This window comes from Alosa sapidissima, chromosome 10 (assembly GCF_018492685.1).
Source record: "Alosa sapidissima isolate fAloSap1 chromosome 10, fAloSap1.pri, whole genome shotgun sequence".
NCBI lineage: Eukaryota > Metazoa > Chordata > Actinopteri > Clupeiformes > Clupeidae > Alosa > Alosa sapidissima.
Genome location: NC_055966.1, coordinates 29,346,925 through 29,370,477, shown reverse-complemented (window position 1 = coordinate 29,370,477; position 23,553 = coordinate 29,346,925). Strand labels below are relative to the sequence as shown.

General features: G+C 48.9%; 1 protein-coding gene across 1 annotated transcript; it reads left to right on the top strand.

The window, feature by feature from the left end:
• On the top strand, nucleotides 1-21,672 carry LOC121720021 (potassium/sodium hyperpolarization-activated cyclic nucleotide-gated channel 1-like). The gene is made up of 8 exons (XM_042105854.1): nucleotides 1-2,101; nucleotides 8,935-9,367; nucleotides 12,132-12,293; nucleotides 15,236-15,454; nucleotides 17,321-17,467; nucleotides 17,840-18,080; nucleotides 18,828-18,992; nucleotides 19,451-21,672. Exons 1-8 carry the CDS (start codon nucleotides 1,446-1,448, stop codon nucleotides 21,670-21,672), a joined length of 4,245 nt encoding a protein of 1,414 aa, XP_041961788.1. The 5' UTR covers nucleotides 1-1,445.
• The last annotated feature ends 1,881 nt before the right edge of the window (nucleotides 21,673-23,553 follow it).

The window sequence follows — 23,553 nt, the reverse complement described above, 5'->3', positions numbered from 1 at the left end:
TCCCTCGTCGGCATAAGGCGGCGCGTGACTTTCTGAAGTAGCGTCTATGAGCTGCCTAGACTAATTCATCTTTCGCCGGCATGTTTCCGGCATTCCAAGGATATTGAAGTCGAATGTTACACCTACGATCAACAAGTTGGGGTTGCACGAGACAATCTGATTGTGAGATTTACTCTTCTTTGGGGTCAGACTGTTCTTAAGCTGAAAGAGGAACACTGTTCTTTTATTTCAGATTCAGCGCAAGAGAGACAATACACGGACTAAATAGTGTTGGCGGAGTAGTCAAAGCGCTCTTTTCCCAAGTATGCCAACGAAGAATTGAGACGCGACTTTAAAATATCATCACCCAGAGCATGGACATCGCGCGGGGAACGGAATCAGCTGGGCTGGCTCCCTGTCAAGGTTTGCACCAGACGCTTGCAAATCTCCGTTGGAGCACCTGACACTTACATTTATTTATTTATTCCCGGTGAGCGAAACCCTGTTGCGTCTATGCTTTTGTCACGTCCACGGGTTGTCAACCTGTACAGTATTCTGTCTGGACGGCATGGGATGTAAAGTAACCATTTAAATCTGATGAACGTCCACGTCTGTCTGTATGTGTGTGTTTCTGTGAGCGTGTGTCAGTATGAATCAGCGTGCGTGTGAGTCAGCGCGCGTGTGTCGGCAAGGCTGTATGTGTGTCGGTTGTAGACGACCCACCTATTCCGACACGACCTGAGTGTCCTTGTCATTCGTAGATATATAAATATATCAACAGTACTACGAAGCATTCTGGTAAAATTAACACCTCAAAGCATTACATGTGAAGAACATAAGACATTAAAGTCAGTTTTGTCGATCGAAGGAGGGTCAATAGCTTCAACAAAAACAGTCACGGATATGTACGCCTCTATGTAACAGACCGGGAAACCAGTGGCAACATGCCCGTCGTCACAGCTCTGAGAGCGGTAGAGATGGGTAGAGGGTGGGCCTACGGCGGCGTGTGGTGCTCCAAGGACAAGGGAAAGGATGAATGATGAAGGATGATCGGCGAGGGCAAACGGCTGAAGGGTTTAAAAGAAAAACACGTGTGGTGCGTTATTTTTAAAGTGGCGAGGAGGATTCTCAGACGTTTTAATTGGCAGGCTCCAAGGACATAGAGGTGAGAGCCATGGGCGCGTTTGTTAAGAGAGGGCGGAGGTGCGAGGCGCCGTGTGTTCGTTTTCTGGAACTATGAAGAATGGGGCGGCTATTTATCTGTGAAGTCGCGTCTATTTTTTTCTTTCTGGTAGTGTGCATTTCCATTTCCAAGTCCGCTGAAGTGGGCGATGGGCAGCTTGTGATATTTACACTTCTCTGAGCCTCTTGTTTCTGCTGTTGCCACGCTCTGTAGTTGGTGTAACAGGTGATAATAGGAGGGCTGTGCAGGTGTGGGTGTGCGTGACCCCCTGCCCGTCACGGACATGGACGGGGTGGGGGGTGGAGCGGGTACCCCAGGGACTGGGGGTGCAGGTGGCGGCTCAGGTAATGCGGACTCCCGCCCCACCCGAAACGGCGACTCCAAGCGGCGCAGCAAGAGCAGCCTGCCGTCGCCAGGTTACCGGCTGTCCCAGGCCTCTCTGGAGGGGGAGCGGGCCGAGCCAGTGCGCCGCCGCCTGTCAATCATGAGCTCGTCCCGTGACGGCCTCCCCTTCCGGTCGGCCACCGCCGCTGGGACCCCCACCACCCCGATCCCTCTCCCACCGCCCCCCTCCGGCTCGGGCCCCACCCCGACCTCGATGCCCACCACAGGGCAGCGCGCGGTGGGCTTCGCCTCGCGCGCCGCCCTGACCTCCACGTCCTCCACGGGCACGGGGGTGGTGGTGGTGACGGCGGCGGGGCTGGAAACCACCACCACCACGGCGGCCGGCACGCCTGAGGCCGGACCAGGCCTGGACGGGGAGGACTACAGCTACTCCAACCAGTCCACCTTCATCCAGAGGCAGTTCGGAGCCATGCTGCAGCCCGGGGTCAACAAGTTCTCCCTGCGCATGTTCGGTAGCCACAAGGCCGTGGCCCTCGAGCAGGAGAGGCTCAAGTCGGCCGGGTCCTGGATCATCCACCCTTACAGTGACTTCAGGTAAGGCACACAAGCACACGCAGGAGCAAGGGGCAGGAGCCAGAGCACAGGCCAGGGGAGGGGTGGGGGTCCAGTGAAAGAGAGAGATAGAACAAAATGGACAGCAAAAGAAAGAGAAAGCAAAGGAGAGAGAAACAGAGGGAGAGAAGAGAAGATGACAAGAAAAACAAACAGTAGAAGGCAGACAGTAACTCTTTAGTTGGTGTTCTGTAGGAATGTATGATTGATAGATGTAGAGATAGATAGGTGGTGTATATGGATGAGACAGAGAGGGAGAGATACGGTCTGTATGACTGAGGTGATGTGCGGGGAGGAGTGAGCCAGCAAAGAGGTTAATAGAGGTTGCGGAGGATGATGGGTAATGATGAGGAGGGGACATGCGTGGAGAATGAAGAAGACTCTTCTGTGGGAGAGAGTTCAGGAGTTCACAAAGAGGGAGGCGGAGAGGAGAGAGTGGATGAGAGGAGAGGAGAGGGTGGAGGAGAGGAGAGAGTCTAGTGGGAAACCGGGCCTGTTTGTGGAACCGCTGAACTCCCAGTGGACCATGAGGGAATGAACATGCTGTAGAGACATAGAGAGAGAGAGAGAGGGGTGAGGCCCAGTGATCATGAATGAAAGTCAATAATGCCATACATGTAGAATAGCCTGGAATATTCTCTCCCAATCATGGCTAATGGCAATTTGGAGAGACAGCAATATTTCCGGACATGTATCTTTTTTGATGGTCTGTATAAAACAGAGCATATATCAGAGTGAAGGAAACGTCAATCCAATTTGTGGGCATGGGAAAGGTGTACATCTGAAGCAAGGGAATGGAGAAAGAGGTGGGTGGGCGGGGGGGGGGTAGAGAGAGAGAGGGATAGAGAAAGATAGAGAGCTGGAAGTAGATAGAAAGATAGAGAGGGAGAGGTGGGGAGGTGGTTAGGGGTAACTATGGAGATGGTGCTCCTAGAATTCACTAATCCTGGGGTGTAGAGAGTTTAAGCTGGAGGGTGTGTTTGTTTGTGTGTGTGTGTGTGTTTGTTTGTGTGTGTGTGTGTGTGTGTGCGTATGTGTGTGTGTGTGTGTGTGAGAGAGAGGGGGGGGGGGGGTGGTGGCTGGGCAACCTCTGCTGGCCTCCCTGGGCTATATATAAACATGTCTTGAGGAGTGTGAACTGTATTTTTAACAGGATGTTAAAGTCACTCTCAGGCTGTCAGCCAAATGAAATGTGTCAGATGCTATATCATTCCTTAACTGCTGATTGATCTCCATGGCTATTGTAGCATTGCAGGCTACAAGATGATATATTGGTATGCATCCCATAATGCTCTCTGTGTGTCTCTGTGTCAGTCTGTCTGTTGACTCGTCTCCCTGAGACTTCCTGGAAAGGGTTAACCAGCAGGCGACCCACAGAACAATGTGTGTGTGATCCCCTTAGCTCCTGGCCCACTTCTGTGTCTATAGCTTCCGTCACACACACACACACACACACACACGCGCGCACACACACTCACACACACACACACACACACACACACACACACACACACACACACACACACACACATACACACACACACACACACGCACATGCACACTAATAATTCACGTGTAGTCTAGACCTGTCATACAGGCATGGTAGCATAACAATTTGGGTGTGGATCTTTAGCCGGAAACAATACATTTCACTCAAATTCTTCTCATCAAATTTGTATGGATAACTCCTTCATTTGTATTTGTGGATTGACTAGTACAGCGACACAGGGACTTACCAAGAGAAGGAATGTCAGGCTTGCCACACACAAATCAAAATGTGAGAAGTGAGAAGCTTCTTTTTAATGAGTGAATTTCAAAGGCATCGTGTGGCATGTGTTCAGACCTGAGGAGAAATAGAGAGACACCTATTCAGACAGAACCACTAAAAATGCAGGTTGAATGGCTTTTGAGGGATGTATTTACTATAATTAATGCAAATTATGCTTTTGAATTGCTCTTAAAACACTGCATTACCTGTCATGGCCTGTGATATGATGCTTTCTAAACAAAGGTCGGGAGGAGCCCATAGGGATGATTGACAGCAATTAACTCACCTGTCTTCCACCGCCAGGATATTAAGCTGGCCTCCTTATCCATACGTCACACGCTGTGGCACTCGCAAAATTATTCCTCCTCCTCCCCCTACTCCTCCATTTCACTGATAGCCCAGTTACTCATCCTCCTTGCACAGGGGGTGCAAGCGGCCATCGCTCAATCGCGATCTCCACTTCAGGCATTCCAGGACCACTGCCAGCTACCATGCCAAACACAGGTTTAGCTTATACGCTCAGCATAGCAATCAAACTAGTGAAAGGAGGTTTAGTGAAAAGGGACGGAAGGTGGATTGAAATAGCACTGATGCACACTGGCGTACAACTTAAGGATTCAGAATGGATGCAACTTATCAAATTCCACCCTTATTAGAATGTTCATCTGTCACTCACTGGCACCATAGCAACCTCTGACCATAAGCAAATCACCACAAGTAGTCTTGTGGCAATTTAAACGGAATATACATAAATAATGAGCAGTGTCCTGAATCACACTAATAATGTATGGGTGACTAATAATGCAGCCATCAGACCTCAAGCTAATTACCTCTGAGCTCACACAAAAAATTAAATTAAATGAGAGACAGAGAGAGAGACAGATGGGGGAGAGATAGAGAGAGAGAGAAAGAGAGAGAGAGTTTGCTGTGGTTTGGCCATCTGGTAAACAAAGCAGGTTCAGGCTGTGCCTCTTGATGTGACTGGCGTGTGCAGCAGGGTATCTGTCTTTGGTGGCCTTGTGTCTGGGAGCGACCCAGCCGTAGATCCGTCAGCTGCTGTTTGGGGTGCAGATGCCATCCATCCATCCAGCCTACCCCAGCACTGAAGCAAATATGGAGCAAAGCCTTCCCTAAAGAAACATAGCCCAGTAGACACACACACATACACACACGCATGCACAGTGAGGCCTGTTTGTACCTTTGTTGAGTGTGTGTGTGTGTGTGTGTGTGTTTGCTTTTCACATATGAGAGGTAATTGTTCTTTCTGCCACCTGCAATCTCACATCCAAACGGCCTTTAATTACTTTTCCACATGCACATGAAACAAAGGAAGAGCAGCATACATTATGACCATAGATTCATTAGCCACAGACTGTGTACACAGAGAGAGAGACAGGGAGAGAGTGAGAGAGAGAGAGATAGAGAGAGAGAGATGGTCAAGCTAGGATTTACAATCCCTTCATAAAATGGGACCAACACCGATTGTTACATCACCAGAAATGTGTGTGTGTGTGTGTGTGTGTGTTGTGTTGTGGTGTGTGTGTATGTGTGTGTGTGTGTGTGTGTGTGTGTTTACTGTAATAATGATGAGATGATTTGTGTGTAATGCTGTATAAAGTGGTTGATAGGGACCTTTATGATGTGGACTAGCTTTACTACAGACAGGAATGTTTATGATGAACTGAACTACAGATAGTCCACAGCATGCCATGCAGTGTGTGGACACCACACAGGAACCTCTCTCTGGTGAGCTCTAGAGAACCTGATATCACTAGCTCACCTGTGGCCCTGTCCTATTGTGTGTTCCTGCATCTTTTGGGTGTTTTAGTGGCGAATCTCAAACTGAATGAAAATGAATAAATTATGATAGTGTCAGTAACAGGCTCTCCACAGAACTCCATACCCAGCTGCAGATCCTCTGAACTGGACTGCATGCGTGTGTGTGTGTGTGTGTGTGTGTGTGTGTGTGTGTGTGTGAGTGCCCTTTCATTTCCACCACCCACCCCAGGGGTTTTAACGGTCACCCTGCAGGAGCATCATGTCTGTGGTAGAGATCACAGTAGCTCAACCACACAGCTCAGACGTTCAGGCATGTAAACAGGACAGTCCTACAGAGACCACACATAATATCAGTGAAATCTGCATAGTAGTATAGTATAGTATAGTATATATACTCTTTTGTTAGTAAAATCAGCAGGTCAGCTGTGATGATATCAGTAAAGTCATATAGCTGCAATACAGCAGTGAAGTCCTTTTAAAAACAGGTCTTGTAAGACCAAAAGTTCAGAGACATGCTTGCTGTCAAGGTTACTAGAACATTGGATGTTAAATTGGATGTTACTGTAAATGTTACATATAACATTGGCTATTGAATGTGTGACTGTGAACTAAGAGTTAAAACCTGACATTACAGTAAACCATGCACATTGATGGTAGGGGTTTAATTATGACCTTGCACATATAACATGTGAGACTAGATTAAATATTGAACAGACAATATGACCACAGACAATATGAAATGGATAATGGTGTGTTTCCGAGAGGATAATGGTGTGTTTCCGATAATTCCCAGCCTCAAGGCCGTTCTGAGCTTTTCCCATTATTAGTGTGCTAACACTGACTCTAATTCTAACACTGTCTGCTGTCAGCCTGTCACACACCCAAACATATCCCAAACACATAGCGGGAGTTTGACAGGGATGTCATGGGCGCAGAGTGACATGTTGCCCTCCTCGATGGAGGGAGGGAAGATGGATTATTTCTACTGCACTAGGTTTTTTTTTTTAAGTATATTTTTTGGGCTTTTTATGCCTTTAATCAGATAGGACAGTAGAGAACAACAGGAAGTGAGTGGGAGAGAGTCGGAGTGGGATCCGGAAAGGACCACGGGGCGGGAATCAAACCCGGGTCGCCGGCGTACGCTGCAGGTGCCCCAGCCAGTTGCACCACGGCTGGGGCCTCTACTGCACTAGTTACCGGCACTTTCTACTGCACTAGTTAACGTCACTTTCTACTGCACTAGTTAACGCCACTTTCTACTGCACTAGTTAACGTCACTTTCTACTGCACTAGTTAATGTCATTTTCTACTAGTTAATGTCACTTTCTACTACACTAGTTAACGTCACTTTCTACTAGTTAACGTCACTTTTCCAGAGCTGTTTAGAGTTGTGAGCTTGGAGAGACAGAAAACTACACTATATCACAATGATGGAAACACACATTCTAACTCACACAGCTTCATCTTTTTCACCACATAACTTTAGAGCTCAGTGCTTTAGAGTCAAGGCAGAGGGCAGGACACACACACACACACACACACTGGCCTTAGTATTGGGTTAGAGGGTAGGACACACACGCGCACACACACACACACACACACACACACACACACACACACACACACACACACACACACACACACTCACACACACACACACACTGATCTTAAACCGAGCACTGTAATGCCAGGGTAGAGGGTAGGACAAACACACAGACTTCACACTGGGTGACAGAGAGTGTGACGTGGGATGACCTCCACTTCACAGCCTAATTACTGGTGCCTGTGCTGCAGGGAACATGAATGATGGGCTTTGTTCAGGGTGTCCCAGTGTGTGTGTGTGTGTGTGTGTGATCGTGTCTGTGTCTGTGTGTGTGTGTGTGTGTGTGTGTGTGTGTGTGTGTGTGTGTGTATGAGTGTTACGTCACTACCTCAATACAGATTATTTCAAAGTCAAGAGTAATCTTCACTGTCATGTACGTGTGCGCAGGTGTGTGTGTATACTATATGGTATGTGTGTGTGTGTGTGTGTGTGTGTGTGTGTGTGTATACTATATGGTGTGTGTGTGTTTGTGTGTGTGTGTGTGTGTGTGGCTTGGAACAATGTTTTGAAAATATTGGGCCATGTAATCTCTTTGTAATCTCTCTCTCTGTTCTATTTCCCTCTTTCTTTTCTTTTTTCTTCTCTCCCTCTCTCTTTTTCTCTCTCTCTCACACACACACACAGACACACACACACACACACACACACACACACACACACACACACACACACACACTCCGGGAATGTTAGGTCCAGCACTATGAGGAGAAAAGACTCAAAAACATCCATTCCTAAAACAAAAAACATATAAACACATGCATGAGAGAATGAAAGAATGAGAGAATGAAAGAATGAGAGAATTAAAGAATGAGAGAATTAAAGAATGAGAATGATGAAGGAATGAGAGAATGAAAGAATGAGAATGATGAAGGAATGAGAGAATGAAAGAATGAGAATGATGAAAGAATGAGAGAATGAAAGAATGAGAATGATGAAGGAATGAGAGAGGGGAGGGGGGGGGGAAGCCCCATTGCTCACATGTCACATTAACTGGCTCCCGCCTCCCTGATTTCCTCCCATCCCACAAGCGGCAGTTAAATATTAAAACCACATTTACTTCTTCTCACTTGCCATCCATTATCTAAAGTGTAGCACCTGCCAGGATTCCCTCCCTGCTGCTGGGCTGAGGCAGAGAGAGGCTAGTATGGTGCACCATCTGGGCCAGAATAGAGCCACATCAGAGCCAGATCAGAGCCACATCAGAGCCACTCAAAACAGCAGCAGCAGCTGTCTGAGAAATTGGATGATGATCCATGTCCAGTTACATGGAGTTCAGTTCAGTTGAATAGTTCAGAGTTATTTTTTTACCGTGTGTGTAACAGGGAGCCCTGTCTGAAAAGACGTGACACATACCCAACCTTAAACCTGCTTCTTCTCAAGAAGTTTTTAGCAGAGGCTTGTGCAAAAAGTTTGTGTGTGTGTGTGTGTGTGTGTTAGAGAATTCTGTCTGTGGCTAGGCAAGAGTGAGAAAGATTGATGAAAGGACAATGCACTGGACATGGAGGAGAGGGAAGGAAGAGATGGACATGGAGAAGAGAGAAGGAGGTCAAAGGCCAAAACAGGACTAGTAGCACTAGTCGATGCATCATGGGCTGTATACAAAGTAGATAAACACCTTTGTGTGTTTGTGTTGTTTGACCTTTGACCTCTGTGTGTGGTTCCCAGGTTCTACTGGGACCTGCTGATGCTGCTGCTGATGATGGGGAACCTGATCGTCCTGCCCGTGGGCATCACCTTCTTCAAGGACGAGAACACGCCACCGTGGATCATGTTCAACGTCGTCTCGGACACCCTCTTCCTGGTGGACCTGGTGCTCAACTTCCGCACGGGCATCGTCAAGGAGGACAGCACCGAGATCCTGCTGGACCCGCGAGCTATCCGCCAGCGCTACCTCAAGAGCTGGTTCCTGGTGGACTTCGTCTCGTCCATCCCTGTGGACTACATCTTCCTGATGGTGGACCTGGAGGCGCGCATGGGCGGCTCAGAGGTGTACCGCACCGCCCGCGCCCTCCGCATCGTGCGCTTCACCAAGATCCTCAGCCTGCTGCGCCTCCTCCGTCTCTCCAGGCTCATACGCTACATCCACCAGTGGGAAGAGGTCAGACAAGTCTGTGTGTGTGTGTGTGTGTGTGTGTGTGTGTGTGTGTGTGTGTGTGCCTGTGCGCATGTGCACATGTGCGTGTGTGTGTGTGTGTGCGTGTGTGTGTGTGCGCAAGAGTGCGTATGACCTGGCGAGCGCCGTGGTGCACATCGTCAACCTGATCGTGTGTGTGTGTGTGTGTGAAGAGGTGGAGAGGTGGAGAGGAGAGAGGGAAGTGTGAGGAGCAGTGTTGTAATGTAACGGAGTACAAAAACTTCGTTACTGTAATTAAGTAGAAATTTCACGTATTTGTACTTTACTTCGCTATTTAAATTTATGTCAACTTTCACTTTTACTCCACTACATTTCCTAGATAAAATGTATACTTTTACTCCGTTATATTTCCACTAAGCATCTTCGTTACTACTTCGTTACTTCGTTACTACTACTTTGTTACGTTTTACTAAAACATAAAATTAGAAGAAATGTGTGCGACTGCAATAAGGGAGGTTTGGCGAATCACTGCTCCTAGATTGCATTACACACGCTGCGCGCTCTATTTGAGCGCTTATTTGTTGCTAAAGGAGGAGGACGCACAACTGAAACCGCCATGGAAGCACGAGCACCTACTGGAGGACCTCCCGTTATCATAGACGACCACCCCGACGATAGTGGTGAACTCGGTGAACAGGGTAGTGGTGAAGATAACGTCATACACCCGTGGCCGTATTTGCAAGGAATGTTTCTGTACATTGGCAGCTTTCTGTGAAGCTGAACAGTCCGCTACCTGCCTCAGCGGCCTGTGAAAGGCTATTTAGCATCGCAGGACTTGTCTTAAAGGAGAATTCCGGTGTGATATTGACCTAAAGTGTGTTGAAACATGATACCGAGTGTGAACGTATGTCTCATAGCTCACCTCGGCTTGTCCCCTGTACTCAGAAATCTGCCACTAGTTAGCCAATGCTACCAACAGGGTTTCGTTGTGGTGCCTCGGGCATCGGCCTAGCCATGAAAATAAATCACTGTTTTACACCATTTACGAGGCTCAAAGTAGCTCCATACTTCATTGGTAGACTTCCGAGGGCCTTGACATTTAAAACGAGACATGGAGAACTTTGAAAAAGCACTGGTAGTTTATTTACAAGACGATTTATACAGACAGTACCTTAAGGAATTTTACCGTTCGACGCCATCTTGAATTTAGTCACGATAAGTCGAGCGACGAGTACGAACAAACAGGTATGATAAGGGATCAGATTCCAAAAATAATTCAGTGGAAATGCATGGATTCCAGTTGCTGCTACTAGAAGCAACTGAATCCATGCATTTCCACAGAATTAGTTTTGGAATCTGACCCCTTATCATACCTGTTTGTTCAAGAAATTGAAAACAACGGACTAATCATAGTTTTGCATATCTGCTGCTGCCTCGGTGAGTTTTATAGTGAATATAGTCGTGTTTAGCGACATGCTGATATTTTTACCACTCTTACTGTCCTGCATATTGACAGTCAGGACGTGGTCAGGGCATGGTCAGACATTAGAGTAACATCTGCTCCTTTGTTCCTGTTTGTGTATCTCTGTGCCTGCTTCTGTGCTAGCCGATCTTCCTTGTGACATTTGACCTCGCAAGGGCACATCATAAACCTGATTGTGTGTGTGTGTGTGAGAGAGAGAGAGAGAGAGAGGGAGTGAAAGAGATAGATATATAGATAGATAGATAGATATATAGATAGATAGAGTGTGACTATGACAAAAGGATTAATGATGAAATGGTGTCAGATCTTCCACATGACGTATGACCTGGTGAGCGCCGTGGTGCGCATCGTCAACCTGATCGTGTGTGTGTGTGTGTGTGTGTGTTTGCTGTTCCCCGTGGTCAGATCTTCCACATGATGTATGACCTTGCAAGCGCCATGGTGCGCATCGTCAACCTGATCATGTGTGTGTGTGTGTGTGTGTGTGTGTTTGCTGTTCCCGGTGGTCAGATCTTCCACATGACGTACGACCTGGCGAGCACCATGGTGCGCATCGTCAACCTGATCGTGTGTGTGTGTGTGTGTGTGTGTGTGTGTGTGTGTGTGTGTGTGTGTGTTTGCTGTTCCCCGTGGTCAGATCTTCCACATGACGTACGACCTGGCGAGCGGCATGGTGCGCATCGTCAACCTGATCGTGTGTGTGTGTGTGTGTGTGTGTGTGTGTTTGCTGTTCCCCGTGGTCAGATCTTCCACATGACGTATGACCTTGCGAGCGCCATGGTGCGCATCGTCAACCTGATCGTGTGTGTGTGTGTGTGTGTGTGTGTTTGCTGTTCCCGGTGGTCAGATCTTCCACATGACGTACGACCTGGCGAGCGCCATGGTGCGCATCATCAACCTGATCGTGTGTGTGTGTGTGTGTGTGTGTGTGTGTTTGCTGTTCCCCGTGGTCAGATCTTCCACATGATGTATGACCTGGCGAGCGGCATGGTGCGCATCGTCAACCTGATCGTGTGTGTGTGTGTGTGTGTGTGTGTGTGTGTGTGTGTGTGTTTGCGTGTGTTTGCTGTTCCCCGTGGTCAGATCTTCCACATGACGTATGACCTGGCGAGTGCCATGGTGCACATCATCAACCTGATCGTGTGTGTGTGTGTGTGTGTGTGTTTGCTGTTCCCCGTGGTCAGATCTTCCACATGACGTATGACCTGGCGAGCGCCATGGTGCGCATTGTCAACCTGATCGTGTGTGTGTGTGTGTGTGTGTGTGTGTGTGTGTGTGTGTGTGTTTGCTGTTCCCCGTGGTCAGATCTTCCACATGACGTATGACCTGGCGAGCGCCATGGTGCGCATTGTCAACCTGATCGGCATGATGCTGCTGCTGTGCCACTGGGATGGATGCCTCCAGTTCCTGGTGCCCATGCTGCAGGACTTCCCCCCAGACTGCTGGGTCTCCAAGAACGACATGGTGGTGAGTGTGTGTGTATGTGTGTGTGTGTGTGTGTGTGTGTGTGTGTGGTTAGTAGTTTACCTGTGTGTGTGTGTATGTGGGGTCTCAATGAGAGTGTGTGTGAAGTCTATTTTTGCAGTGTAATTATTGAAAACTGGATTTTAAACAACAGTGTGTCCCAACATATAATAGACAAGGGTTATGAGACACTAGTCAGATTGTTGATAACATGGTGACAAGCAGTAATTTGCGTTTGTGTTTTTGTTTGTTTTGTGTTGTGTTTGTGCTCTATGTGCTTGTGTGCTTGTGTGTAAATATGTGTCTGTGTATGCGTGTGTATGTGTGTGTGTGTGTGTGTGCGCAGGGTTGGGTCAGATTACTTTGAAATGTAATCCATTACTGACTACAAATTACATGGCAATTTTTGTAATCAGTAACGTAATCAGTTGGATTACCAAAAACATTGTCTGAAAAAAACCCAAAACTAATACTTTTCTATAGCTATTCTCCACTTTGGGGGTGGTGTTTTGGTGGTTGAAATTTTCAGCCCATCCCAAAACTGATCACTTAGTCATCATGGATGTGATCATGGATCATTATTCTCCAAACATGCACAACTCAGGTTAACCTTTATAAGGGCACACCTGGACAATGAATTTAGCTTTCGCTGGATTTTTTTTGACCCAGGGACATGGCCTGAGATTGAATGACACCATGTCCATTTCAATTGTGGGGGTGAGAAAATGATTCCTTTGGGATGTTTTTCAACCAGGGGGACCTGGTGACTTTCTCAAAGTAAACGGTGATTTACGTGTATGACGGTGAAAATCCAGATTACATGTAATCCATTACTTCCCAACCCTGTGCGTGTGTGTGCGCGTGTGTGTGTGTGAGCCTGTATATACTGTATGTGTGTGTTCAATTGAAGAATAATTGATGTCATCTACTTTAATGTGTGTACTGTGGTGTATGGGCTTGTTTTCCCTCTCCTGTGGTGTTAATTGGCTGCTGCATGTAACTGCATGCCTAGAACATTTGGTCAAAAACAGGAGAGAACTCCCAATTAAAAAGTAGTGTTTGATTTGGTGGAGAGACAGATGCTACCCCCCACCACATACACACACACACACACACATACACACATACACACACAGGCTCTCACACAGCACAGACACCTACATACACTGGGAAACCACAATAAAGCAACACAAAAACAGATTGATCACACACACACACACACACACACACATTACACAAACACACAAAACTCTCTGTCACTTACACACACAACAGAAAGCTTTAATCACAGATACACACACACTCACACAGACATTCACTCAGTCACACATTTCCATATTAACTCGAACACACGCACACGCATCACTGAAACTCAACACTACCAACCACAACCAACCACTACTGCTAACCCCACCCCCTTCGTCTGCGCCACCAATCACATACCAATACCCCCCCCCCCCCCCCCCAAGGCTTGTCTGTGTAAACCGCTGACTCACGACATGGCGGCTTTCCATCCTAGTTTCCATAGAGACCGCCCTGCTGATGCTTCCTCTGAGCGCGCACACACACACACACACACACACCTCGAGAGAGCTCTTCTCCGTCTGGACTGAGCGGATCAGAGAGCAGCAGCATAATTGGTTATTCCATCATCATCATCATCATCATCATCATTTTCTTCATCGTCTCCAGCACAATTGTGCTGACAGCAAACACACGGTTCATAAACACAATCCACACACACACACACACACACACACACACACACAGACACACACACACACAAACAGTCCGTCATTCAAACAACTACATTCATTCATCTTGAGCTCCATTAATCAGGCTGGAGCCCTGGAGCACTGGCAGAGCTCCTCCTTCTCCTCCTGAGACTCCTCCTCTCTCAGCCCAGGCCAGCCCCACGCCACGCAGTGCAGAGCTGCACACACACAGCCATACATTGCACTCAAGTACAGCTCTCTTACGGTGCTGCTTCACACACTCACAGGTTCCTCAGACTCGTACCTCTCCCTCCGGTCACACACACAGCTTGGGGACCACTCACATACATACATGTATACATACATACATACATACATACATACATACATACACATGTACATACATACATACATACATACATACATACATACATACACATGTACATACATACATACTGTACATACATACATACATACATACATGCCGACACGCATACATACACATACATACATACATACATACATACATACACGCATGCTTACACACATGCATACCTACATATATTATGTACATTGTACATGAACATACATACATATGTAGGTACATACATACTTACGTATGTACATACGTTCACACAGGTGTACATTAGGCTTTATACATGAACCATTGAGGGAGGAGTTCTCTTCAGATGAAAGCTCTTTTATAGCTGTAAAGCCAGGCTCTTCTGAGACCACATTAGCTGAGCAGACTAAAGCAGTTCAAAGCATATCATACGCATACATACATACACATGTACATACATACATACATACATACATACATACATACATACATACATACATACATACTATACATACATACATACATACATACATACATACTGTACATACATACATACATACATACTATACATACATACATACATACATACATACATACTGTACATACATACATACATACATACATACATACATACATACATACATACATACATATACTGAGCAGACTAAAGCAGTTCAAAGCATATCATTACAGATGCTACTGAACTGGAATACCACAGAGGGAATAAAAGGACGAGAAGCTGTTATTGTAGCCAGTAAGATATTTGTAACTGCTGTATTTCACCAGACTCCTAATGTCCCCCTCTCTCCTCTTCCTCCTCCTCCTCTCTCTTGTTTTTTCTCTCTCTCTCTGTCTCTCTGTGTCCCTCTCTTTTCCCCTTTCCCCAGAATGACACATGGGGGGTGCAGTACTCGTATGCCCTCTTCAAGGCCATGAGCCACATGTTGTGTATTGGCTACGGAGCCCAGGCCCCCGAAGGCATGACGGACGTGTGGCTCACCATGCTCAGCATGATCGTGGGCGCCACCTGCTACGCCATGTTCATAGGCCACGCCACCGCGCTCATACAGTCACTCGACTCCTCACGCCGCCAGTACCAGGAGAAGGTAAGTGTGTGTCTCTGTGTGTGTGTGTGTGTGTGTGTGTGTACGTGTGTTTGTGTGTGTGTGTGTACGTGTGTTTGTGTGTGTGTGTGTACGTGTGTTTGTGTGTGTGCATGTGCGTGCATACATGTGTGTGTGTGTATATGTGTGCGTGTATATGTGCATATTATGTGAGTGTGTGTGTGTGTGTGTGTGTGTGTGTCTGTATGTGTCTACTTGATTGATTGGTTAGTTGGTTGGTTCATTGCTTGGTTCATTGATTGAGTCAAAGATTTGTTTGTTTGGATTGATTTGTAGACTTGGATTTTTTTATTGTTAATCCATTATTGACGTAGAATGGCTCACTAGGCACAATTATCTTTCATTCAAATGGAGAAGCATTTGCCTGACGTTGTCATACTCAAATTCTAGTCAGAATATGAGTCTGATACTGCTCCATTGGGACGTAATTATGGGGCGTGTTTCAATCGATACAGGGGGGGAATGCCTCTGCACTCAATTGGATAGACCTAACCAATCAGAGCAACAAAATAGCTTACCGTGAGGTGTAGGAAGAAAACACACGAACCATCCTTCTTCTCCTATATCCCCTCCGTTTTTAAAAATAATTCTGTTGAACAGTGATATGCTACAAACATGTTAAACAGCTGGCAAAGGCTGTCGCAAATCCCTCGAACAGGTGGTCAATCAGAGATTTCAAACGAATGAGGGAACATGTTGCAATGCAACAGCGCTGTTTTCCCTTGATGAAAGTGAAACCACCAGTTTTCGCACATCTCAACTTTGGCCAAAGTTTTCAGAAATAATCGTTTTCAGTGATACAAACTCATTAGATAATATGAATTTTCCATCTGGGGTCCTAAAAGCCATGTATCCTTCTAGCCACAGCGTTTTTGTTTCAAACATAAGCCTAATCTAAGCGTGCTCAGATGACGTGATAGACCAGGCGCTGTTGCTCACCTGTCCATTATCGTAAAGCCTGATTTGATTGGTCCGCCCGATTTAGGGCGAGCATACTTGCCCCACAATGGAGCAATGCCAGACCGAACTTCCCGTGGGGCGGGACTAAGTTCGGAATGGCACCCAGGCTAGAGAAGCATGTTAGTTTGGCTAAAATTGATCGTTGTAGATCCATGGAGTTAATTTAAAGCATGTCAACAATTTAACAGTCAGTTGTTCATGACGTTACACATCACTGAGAATTGTGAATAAAATTGATCAGATTTACGCGTGGGTCATGTTCATTTTCATCTCTGGTCCCTCACAGCATCTGATGCTGTGTTCACAGCATGCTAGTGTGTGTGTGTGTGTGTGTGTGTGCTCCCTCTCTCAGTCACAGCAGGTCAGGCCACCCATCCAGTAATGTGTGCTTGTTGTCCTGTAATCACCGGCTAGATGCGTCTGTCATGGCCACTGCCTGTGTTCCATCCGCCCCTATTGGATTATGAGATAATGTGCAGGCCACTCATCTGGGCATGCTCATGTGTAATTGTTATGTTCTGTCTGAAGGTCCAGTGGCTCCAGTGAAAAGAATATATTATTGGGCCTATGTATTGGGTATGTAACATTGTACATAATAGGAGCAATCTGGATAATGTTGGGGGCCCTATGTAATGTTCTAATAATGTTGGTTCATATGTTCTATGCCTGTCAGTGCAGGGTCCTAGCTCCCCCTTACAGTGGCCTTGTCTGTAGGATAGGTGATGTGTAATGGTTGTGTTCTGTCTGCTAGGGGACAGGACGTCATGATCTGTCATCGTTGTCTTATGTCTGGAGGTTGAATGGCATATCATGGAGATTTGTGTTGTTTTTATCTGGTCCAGTGATCTGTAATGGTTGTCTTCTGTCTGTCTGTGTTGTGCATATCAGTATAAGCAGGTGGAGCAGTACATGTCCTTCCACAAGCTGCCGGCGGACATGCGTCAGAAGATCCACGAGTACTACGAGCATCGCTTCCAGGGCAAGATGTTTGATGAGGAGAACATCCTTGGCGAGCTGAGTGAGCCACTCAAGGAGGTATCGTCTTCTCTCTCCCTCTCTTCAATTCTCTCCATCTTTTTTCCTCTTCCTCGCTCTAAAAATCCCCCACTTTTCTCTGCTTTCTCCTTTTAATACACACTGTAACATTGTACTGTACTCAAATATATTCATTTTATTTAATAGTGCATTGCCCCAAACAAATAAAGAAAATCTGAAAACATGGCTTACAGTAGAATTCCCCTTTCTGTTAGGTCCTTACATTAACACACAAGGCCCAGTTGTCCTTTACCACCATTCCATGTCAGATTATTTCTGACCTCATCTCTTTCCATTCCCTCCTTTCTTCTAACCCTCTCTCTTTCCCTCCATCTTCCTGCCCTGGTCTTTGACCTCTGACTCCTCCTGCAGGAAATCGTCAGCTTCAACTGCCGCAGTCTGGTGGCCAACATGCCCCTGTTTGCCAACGCTGACCCCAACTTTGTGACGGCCGTCCTGACGAAGCTGCGCTTCGAGGTATTCCAGCCTGCCGACTTCATCATCAGGGAGGGCACCGTCGGCCGCAAGATGTACTTCATCCAGCACGGACGAGTCGGCGTGCTCACCCGCGGCAACAAGGAGACCAAGCTCAGCGACGGATCCTACTTCGGAGGTGAGTGGAGCTGCAACAGGACACACAGCTGCATTACAGACAACTCGGATGTCGGAAGTCAGACTTTAATTCGACTTTGAAGTTGGGGTAGATTGACTGGCGTCGAGTGTAGAAGTTGGAACTCCTACTTTAAGTGGCTTTCCATTGTACTTTTTCCCAGTAGGAGGTCAGAATTCTTGACCTCCGAGTTTGTCTGGAATGAAATTGAGAGATTCACAACTACAAAATATCCAATTTCCGAGGTTTCTGGATTGCATAATTCATAATAAAAGTCTGGGAGAGAAAGGAAACCACAAGTGTAACCAGGACTGAAAAAGAATGCTTGGATATTTATCTTACTTATCTAACTCTCACATACTGTACACAGGCATAGGAAGAATACACATGAAGGAATGATAATGAATGGAAGCAGGGAAAGACAGTGTTGAAAAAATATGTATAGTGCCTGATTCATTGTAAATGGTGCCACAGAATACTGGTGTCATCATGAGATTGCTCTGGTCCTGCAGCCGAATCATAAAGAGGATGTAAGGAGTGTTGTTGAGCTGGTTCATATTTTAGAGAGACTGGTCAGTTGTTTAGTTTAGTTGTTGTCTGTAGTCTGCTTGAGGAAGAAGAAGTCATTGAATGATATTCCTGATTCTTCTCTGTTTTTTTCCTGCATCTCACACCCACCCGTATACTCCTGGACCCCCCCCCCCCCTCCTCCACCTCCTCTTCTTCCTCCTCCTCTTCCTCGTCTGTCAGAGATCTGTTTGCTGACCCGTGGCCGCCGGACTGCAAGTGTGCGAGCTGACACGTACTGCCGGCTGTACTCACTGAGCGTGGACAGCTTTAACGAGGTCTTGGAGGAGCACCCCATGATGCGGCGAGCCTTCGAGACCGTGGCAGCTGACCGCCTCGACCGCATCGGTAAACAAACCTCTCCTAACACACCTGTGCCACGAGGTGCTTTGTTTCGCTCATTTGTCTGTAAAACACAACAACAGATGGAGGACAAATGTGTTATCAGTAAACACTCTGCAGTCCTGCAAGTGCAACAATCTGCTTGTGTGCCACACTGCTATTCCCGTAAAAGAAACAGTGTAATTTATTTGCAATGTTCCACTACACATTACGTATGTTCCACTACACATTATGTTCTACTACACATTATGTTCTACTACACATTATGTTCCACTACACATTATGTTCCACTACACATTATGTTCCACTACATTAGTCATGTTTTAGGCAGTTTCTGTCCATCCTGTTGATACAAATGGTCGTTTTACTCCCTCGCTCTCTCCATTCTCTCTCTCCCCTCTATCGCACTCTGTACTCCCTCTCTTCTCTTTATCTCTCCCTCCGCTTTCCCTCCTTTCTCACAGGTAAGAAGAACTCCATCCTGCTGCGTAAGGCGTCTCAGGCCGGTTCGATGGCGGGCAGTATGGGTCGCGGGGGTGGGGGCAGTCGCGGGGGTGGCGTTGGCGGAAGCGGAGTGCTGGGCAGCATGGCAGGCCTGGGCTCGTGCGACAGCATGCTGGTGCAGCAGATCGTCAAGCACGACAGCATGCCGGCCATGCAGGAGTTCGCTGCCGTGGCTACCCCTCGGCCCGGGGTGGTCGGAGGAGGAGGAGGAGGAGGAGGAGGAGGAGGAGGAACCGTGTCTCCGCGCCCCCACCCGCTCATCTGGGCACCGCTGGTGCACGCTCCGCTGCAGACGGCCGCGGCCACCACCAACGTGGCTATTGCCCTGATGCACCAGCAGCAGCAGCAGCAGATCCAGCAGCAGATCCAGCAGCAGCAGCAGCAGCAGCAGCAGCAGCAGCAGCAGCAGGCTCTGGGCCAGGGCACCCTCTTCATGCCCTCCACACTGCCCATCTCCCCCTCCCCCTCCGGCTGCCCACTTTCACCACCGCGCCCCCCCCTCCTGCACCCGCGCCAGTCCATCTCCTCCCTCATGGGCGTGGGACTGCCCCCCAGGGGGCTCCCCGTATCCATGATGTCAGTGCCCTCCCCCTCCTCAGTGGGCCCGCCTACTGCTGGCGGGGGTTCAGGAGTAGGGGGTGTCACAGGAGGCATTGGCGTGGCTAAAATTCCGCCCACCCCTGCGTCGTCCATGCCCACACCCTTGCAAGGGGGACGGACTCTTCACTACAGTCTCCGCCTCCCCGCGGAATCCCCCTCAGCCAATGGCGCTGGAGTGGGAGGAGCCACGACACCACCTTTCCACAGAGTTCCACCTTCCTCTGCAGGCGGGGCCGTCGCCATGGCAGTGGCGTCCCTGCCGCCCGACATGCGCAATCTGATGTGTGGCCAGCAGGGGGCCAAAGAGGCGCTGCTGCGCCACAGCACCCAGGGGCTGCCCGCTCTGGGCCGCCTGACGCAGGAGGCCCGGCTGCTCTCCGCCTCCCAGCCCACGCTGCCGCACCGCAGCTGGGCCGGCCTGCAGCCCTGCCCCCCCCTCCACCGCAAGGCCTCCGGGGGCAACCTGCTGCCCGCACCCTTCCTCGTGTCGCCAGGACAGCTGGCCAGGGGGGGCAGTGCCGGGGTGCTGAGTTCTAACACTCCCACCGCTGCTGCCCAGATTCTGCCCCTGGCAGCACAGGTGCCCATGCAGATGCCAGCCCAAACGTACCCACTGCCCCTGCAGGTCCAGTTGGCACAGACCCCCCCTCCTCTGGCACTCGGGCCCACCCCTGCCGCCACCCTAAGCTCTGCTCCTGGCCCAGCGTCCTCGTCCCCGAAACAGACACCCCTCTCCTCCTCCTCTCCCCCCAGCGCGGGCAGCACCCCGCTGGCATTCCCCCACACCCAGCCAGCGGGCGCCAAGCCCAGTGCCGCCTCCCCCTGCCCCTCCCTGCCCTCCTCCACCCCTCCCCCCTCCGCGGCCGCCTCCCTCATCCAGGGCTCCCGTTTCAGGCTGTCCCCCACCCCTCTCTCCTGTATCAGCCCTCCTCCCACCTCCCCCCTTGCCCAGACCCCCACCCAAACCCCCAGTGGTACCACCACCCCTGTTAGCTCCTTGAGCTCCTCCGTCACCCCTGTCCCCACCAGCCGCCCCTCCACCCAGACCACTGGCACCTCCTCCCCGTCTCCCTCCCCCTCCACGCGCTCCTCCCCTGGGCCTCAGTCTCCCCAGACTCCTGCCCCTGTTACCCCCCCACCCTCCTCTAGTGCCCCCACCCCTCTGACCCCACACACTGATGCCTCCAAACTGACCCCCCACATCCCCACCACCTCCACCCCTGCCGTCTCGCCCGTCACTGTTGCACCCTTTGCTTCAGCAACTACCCCCTCCCCCCGTAGCACAACTGCCACCACCACTCCTGCCCCTGCAACTACCCCCTCCCCCCGTAGCACAACTGCCACCACCACTCCTGCCCCAGCAACTACCCCCTCCACCCGTAGCACAACTGCCACCACCACTCCTGCCCCAGCAACTACCCCCTCCCTCCGTAGCACAACTGCCACCACCACTCCTGCCCCAGCAACTACCCCCTCCCCCCGTAGCACAACTGCCACCACCACTGCCACTCCAGCCCCCCCAGCGGCACCCAAAGCTTCCCACAAGGCCACAGTCAAACACAAACTGCCCCATCACAAGTGAGGCGGGGTGAGGGGAGTGGAGGGGCCCCCTCAGCACTGGGTCCAGGGTAGGATGGGGGGGAGGGGTGACATTGTTATTAGTAGAATCCAAGGCTTCATGTGTGTGTCAGTGATTGTGTCAGGAGCTGAACTGGACGGACAGACAGAGTGACAGACCGCAGACAGTAGAACGGACCACAGGCTGGTACCCTAGTCCTGGGAACCCAAAGGCCAGAGGTGAGCCCTCGGACTGAGAGCAGGCTGAAGACATCCCTGAAGAGTCTGTGGACATGTTGTCTGTGTGCTGAACGAGAGTTGTACAGTTTAGCATGTTGGAATCACCAGAGGTTCGAACAAGTCAGCTGGGCTCACCACGTGTATAACATGTCAGCTGGGCTCACCACGTGTATAACATGTTAGCTGAGTCCTGCGCAGGAAAGATGTCGAGATGTCGCCGGTATCCAGCCAAGCAACAGCTGAGAGGAATGATGACCATTGCTGGATGGTGTGTAACGGAGTGAAATCGTCTGTGCTCATCTTTGCGCTTGGACACCAGCAGCCCCAGTGTTATCAAGCCCAGAGTGGACAATCACAGACAAGTCACAGAATGGACAGCCACAGAGTGCAGTTAGGGCAACCGTGGCCTACTGGTTAGCGCTTCGGACTTGTAACCGGAGGGTTGCCGATTCGAACCCCGACCAGTAGGCACGGCTGAAGTGCCCTTGAGCAAGGCACCTAACCCCTCACTGCTCCCCGAGCACAGCTGTTGTTGCAGGCAGCTCACTGCGCCGGGATTAGTGTGTCCTCACTGTGTGTTTCACTAATTCACGGATTGGGATAAATGCAGAGACCAAATTTCCCTCACGGGATCAAAAGAGTATATATACTTATACTATACTTAGAGTGGACAGCCACAGAATGGACAGTTACAGGCTCTCAGAGGAGCAGCAGACTCTGGAACAGCAGCAGATCTCAGCCGGATCAAGGCCAGTTTCACACCAGAGGGGCCATCAGTTCATTAAACAGAGGCAAACATTTGGCAACTTTTTCCAAACAGTTTGCTTTAAGTTCACTGCAAACAGGTTTTAGGAGGTAATTGGTGCACAAACATAGCCTAGAAATTTACTAGACGCACCCTAGTGGCAGCAAATGTAATTTGCGGCCAGGGTAGTCTAGCAACTCTCCGTTGGCTTGCGAGCTGGAAAAATGAAACTTCAATCAGGCCAATCACATTGTGTATAGAGTCGGCGACGGTTCCGCATGAATTCCCTGCTACTTGAAAACAATGAAGATGGATGTTGCTGCTGGCGAACAGCGGTCTTTGAATCGTGATTCGAGTTATGCTTTTTTTAAATTGGCAAAAGTTTGATCAACTAGCCAACTAGCTCCGCTGGTGGGAAAATGCATGGGACTCATGAGTTGTAGCGCTATCCTATTGCGTGTAGAGGAAATTTGAAAGACAACCGTTTATCCCGCCCCTCGGATTGAGCAGTGCCAATGGTAATGGTATGGCGTCAGGCTAGCACAAACACAGACCTTGGATTAAGGGTTACAGTTTAAATGAAAAAAAAAAAAAATCAAAAACATTCAAATTTAGACAGAATAAAAGAAAACATATTTGTCTATTTTGCCGATATGAAGCGCACTTCAGGTGCTATTTGGAACCAGAGTGTGACTGGAGACCTGGTTGTGGACAGCCTGTGTAAAACACAGCGAGAGGAAGGGCCGGGTGTGTTCTACTTTTGCCCCATAGTGATGGTACACGCGGTTATCGGAAGGGATCTACCAAGTCACAAGCTCCACCTGTCTCCTGGCTGACTCACATTCACCAAAGTAGAACATTTTTCTCATAAGAATAATAATGACAATGATGAATACTTAAAAAAATGGTAATCACAGTAAA

Excerpts from the sequence above, each read along its gene's own strand:
- LOC121720021 (XM_042105854.1), top strand. The coding sequence starts at position 1,446 with ATGGACGGGGTGGGGGGTGGAGCGGGTACCCCAGGGACTGGGGGTGCA. Across the intron at positions 12,294-15,235 it reads TCTCCAAGAACGACATGGTG|AATGACACATGGGGGGTGCA; the intron begins GTGAGTGTGTGT and ends CCCTTTCCCCAG. Across the intron at positions 15,455-17,320 it reads GCCGCCAGTACCAGGAGAAG|TATAAGCAGGTGGAGCAGTA; the intron begins GTAAGTGTGTGT and ends TGTGCATATCAG.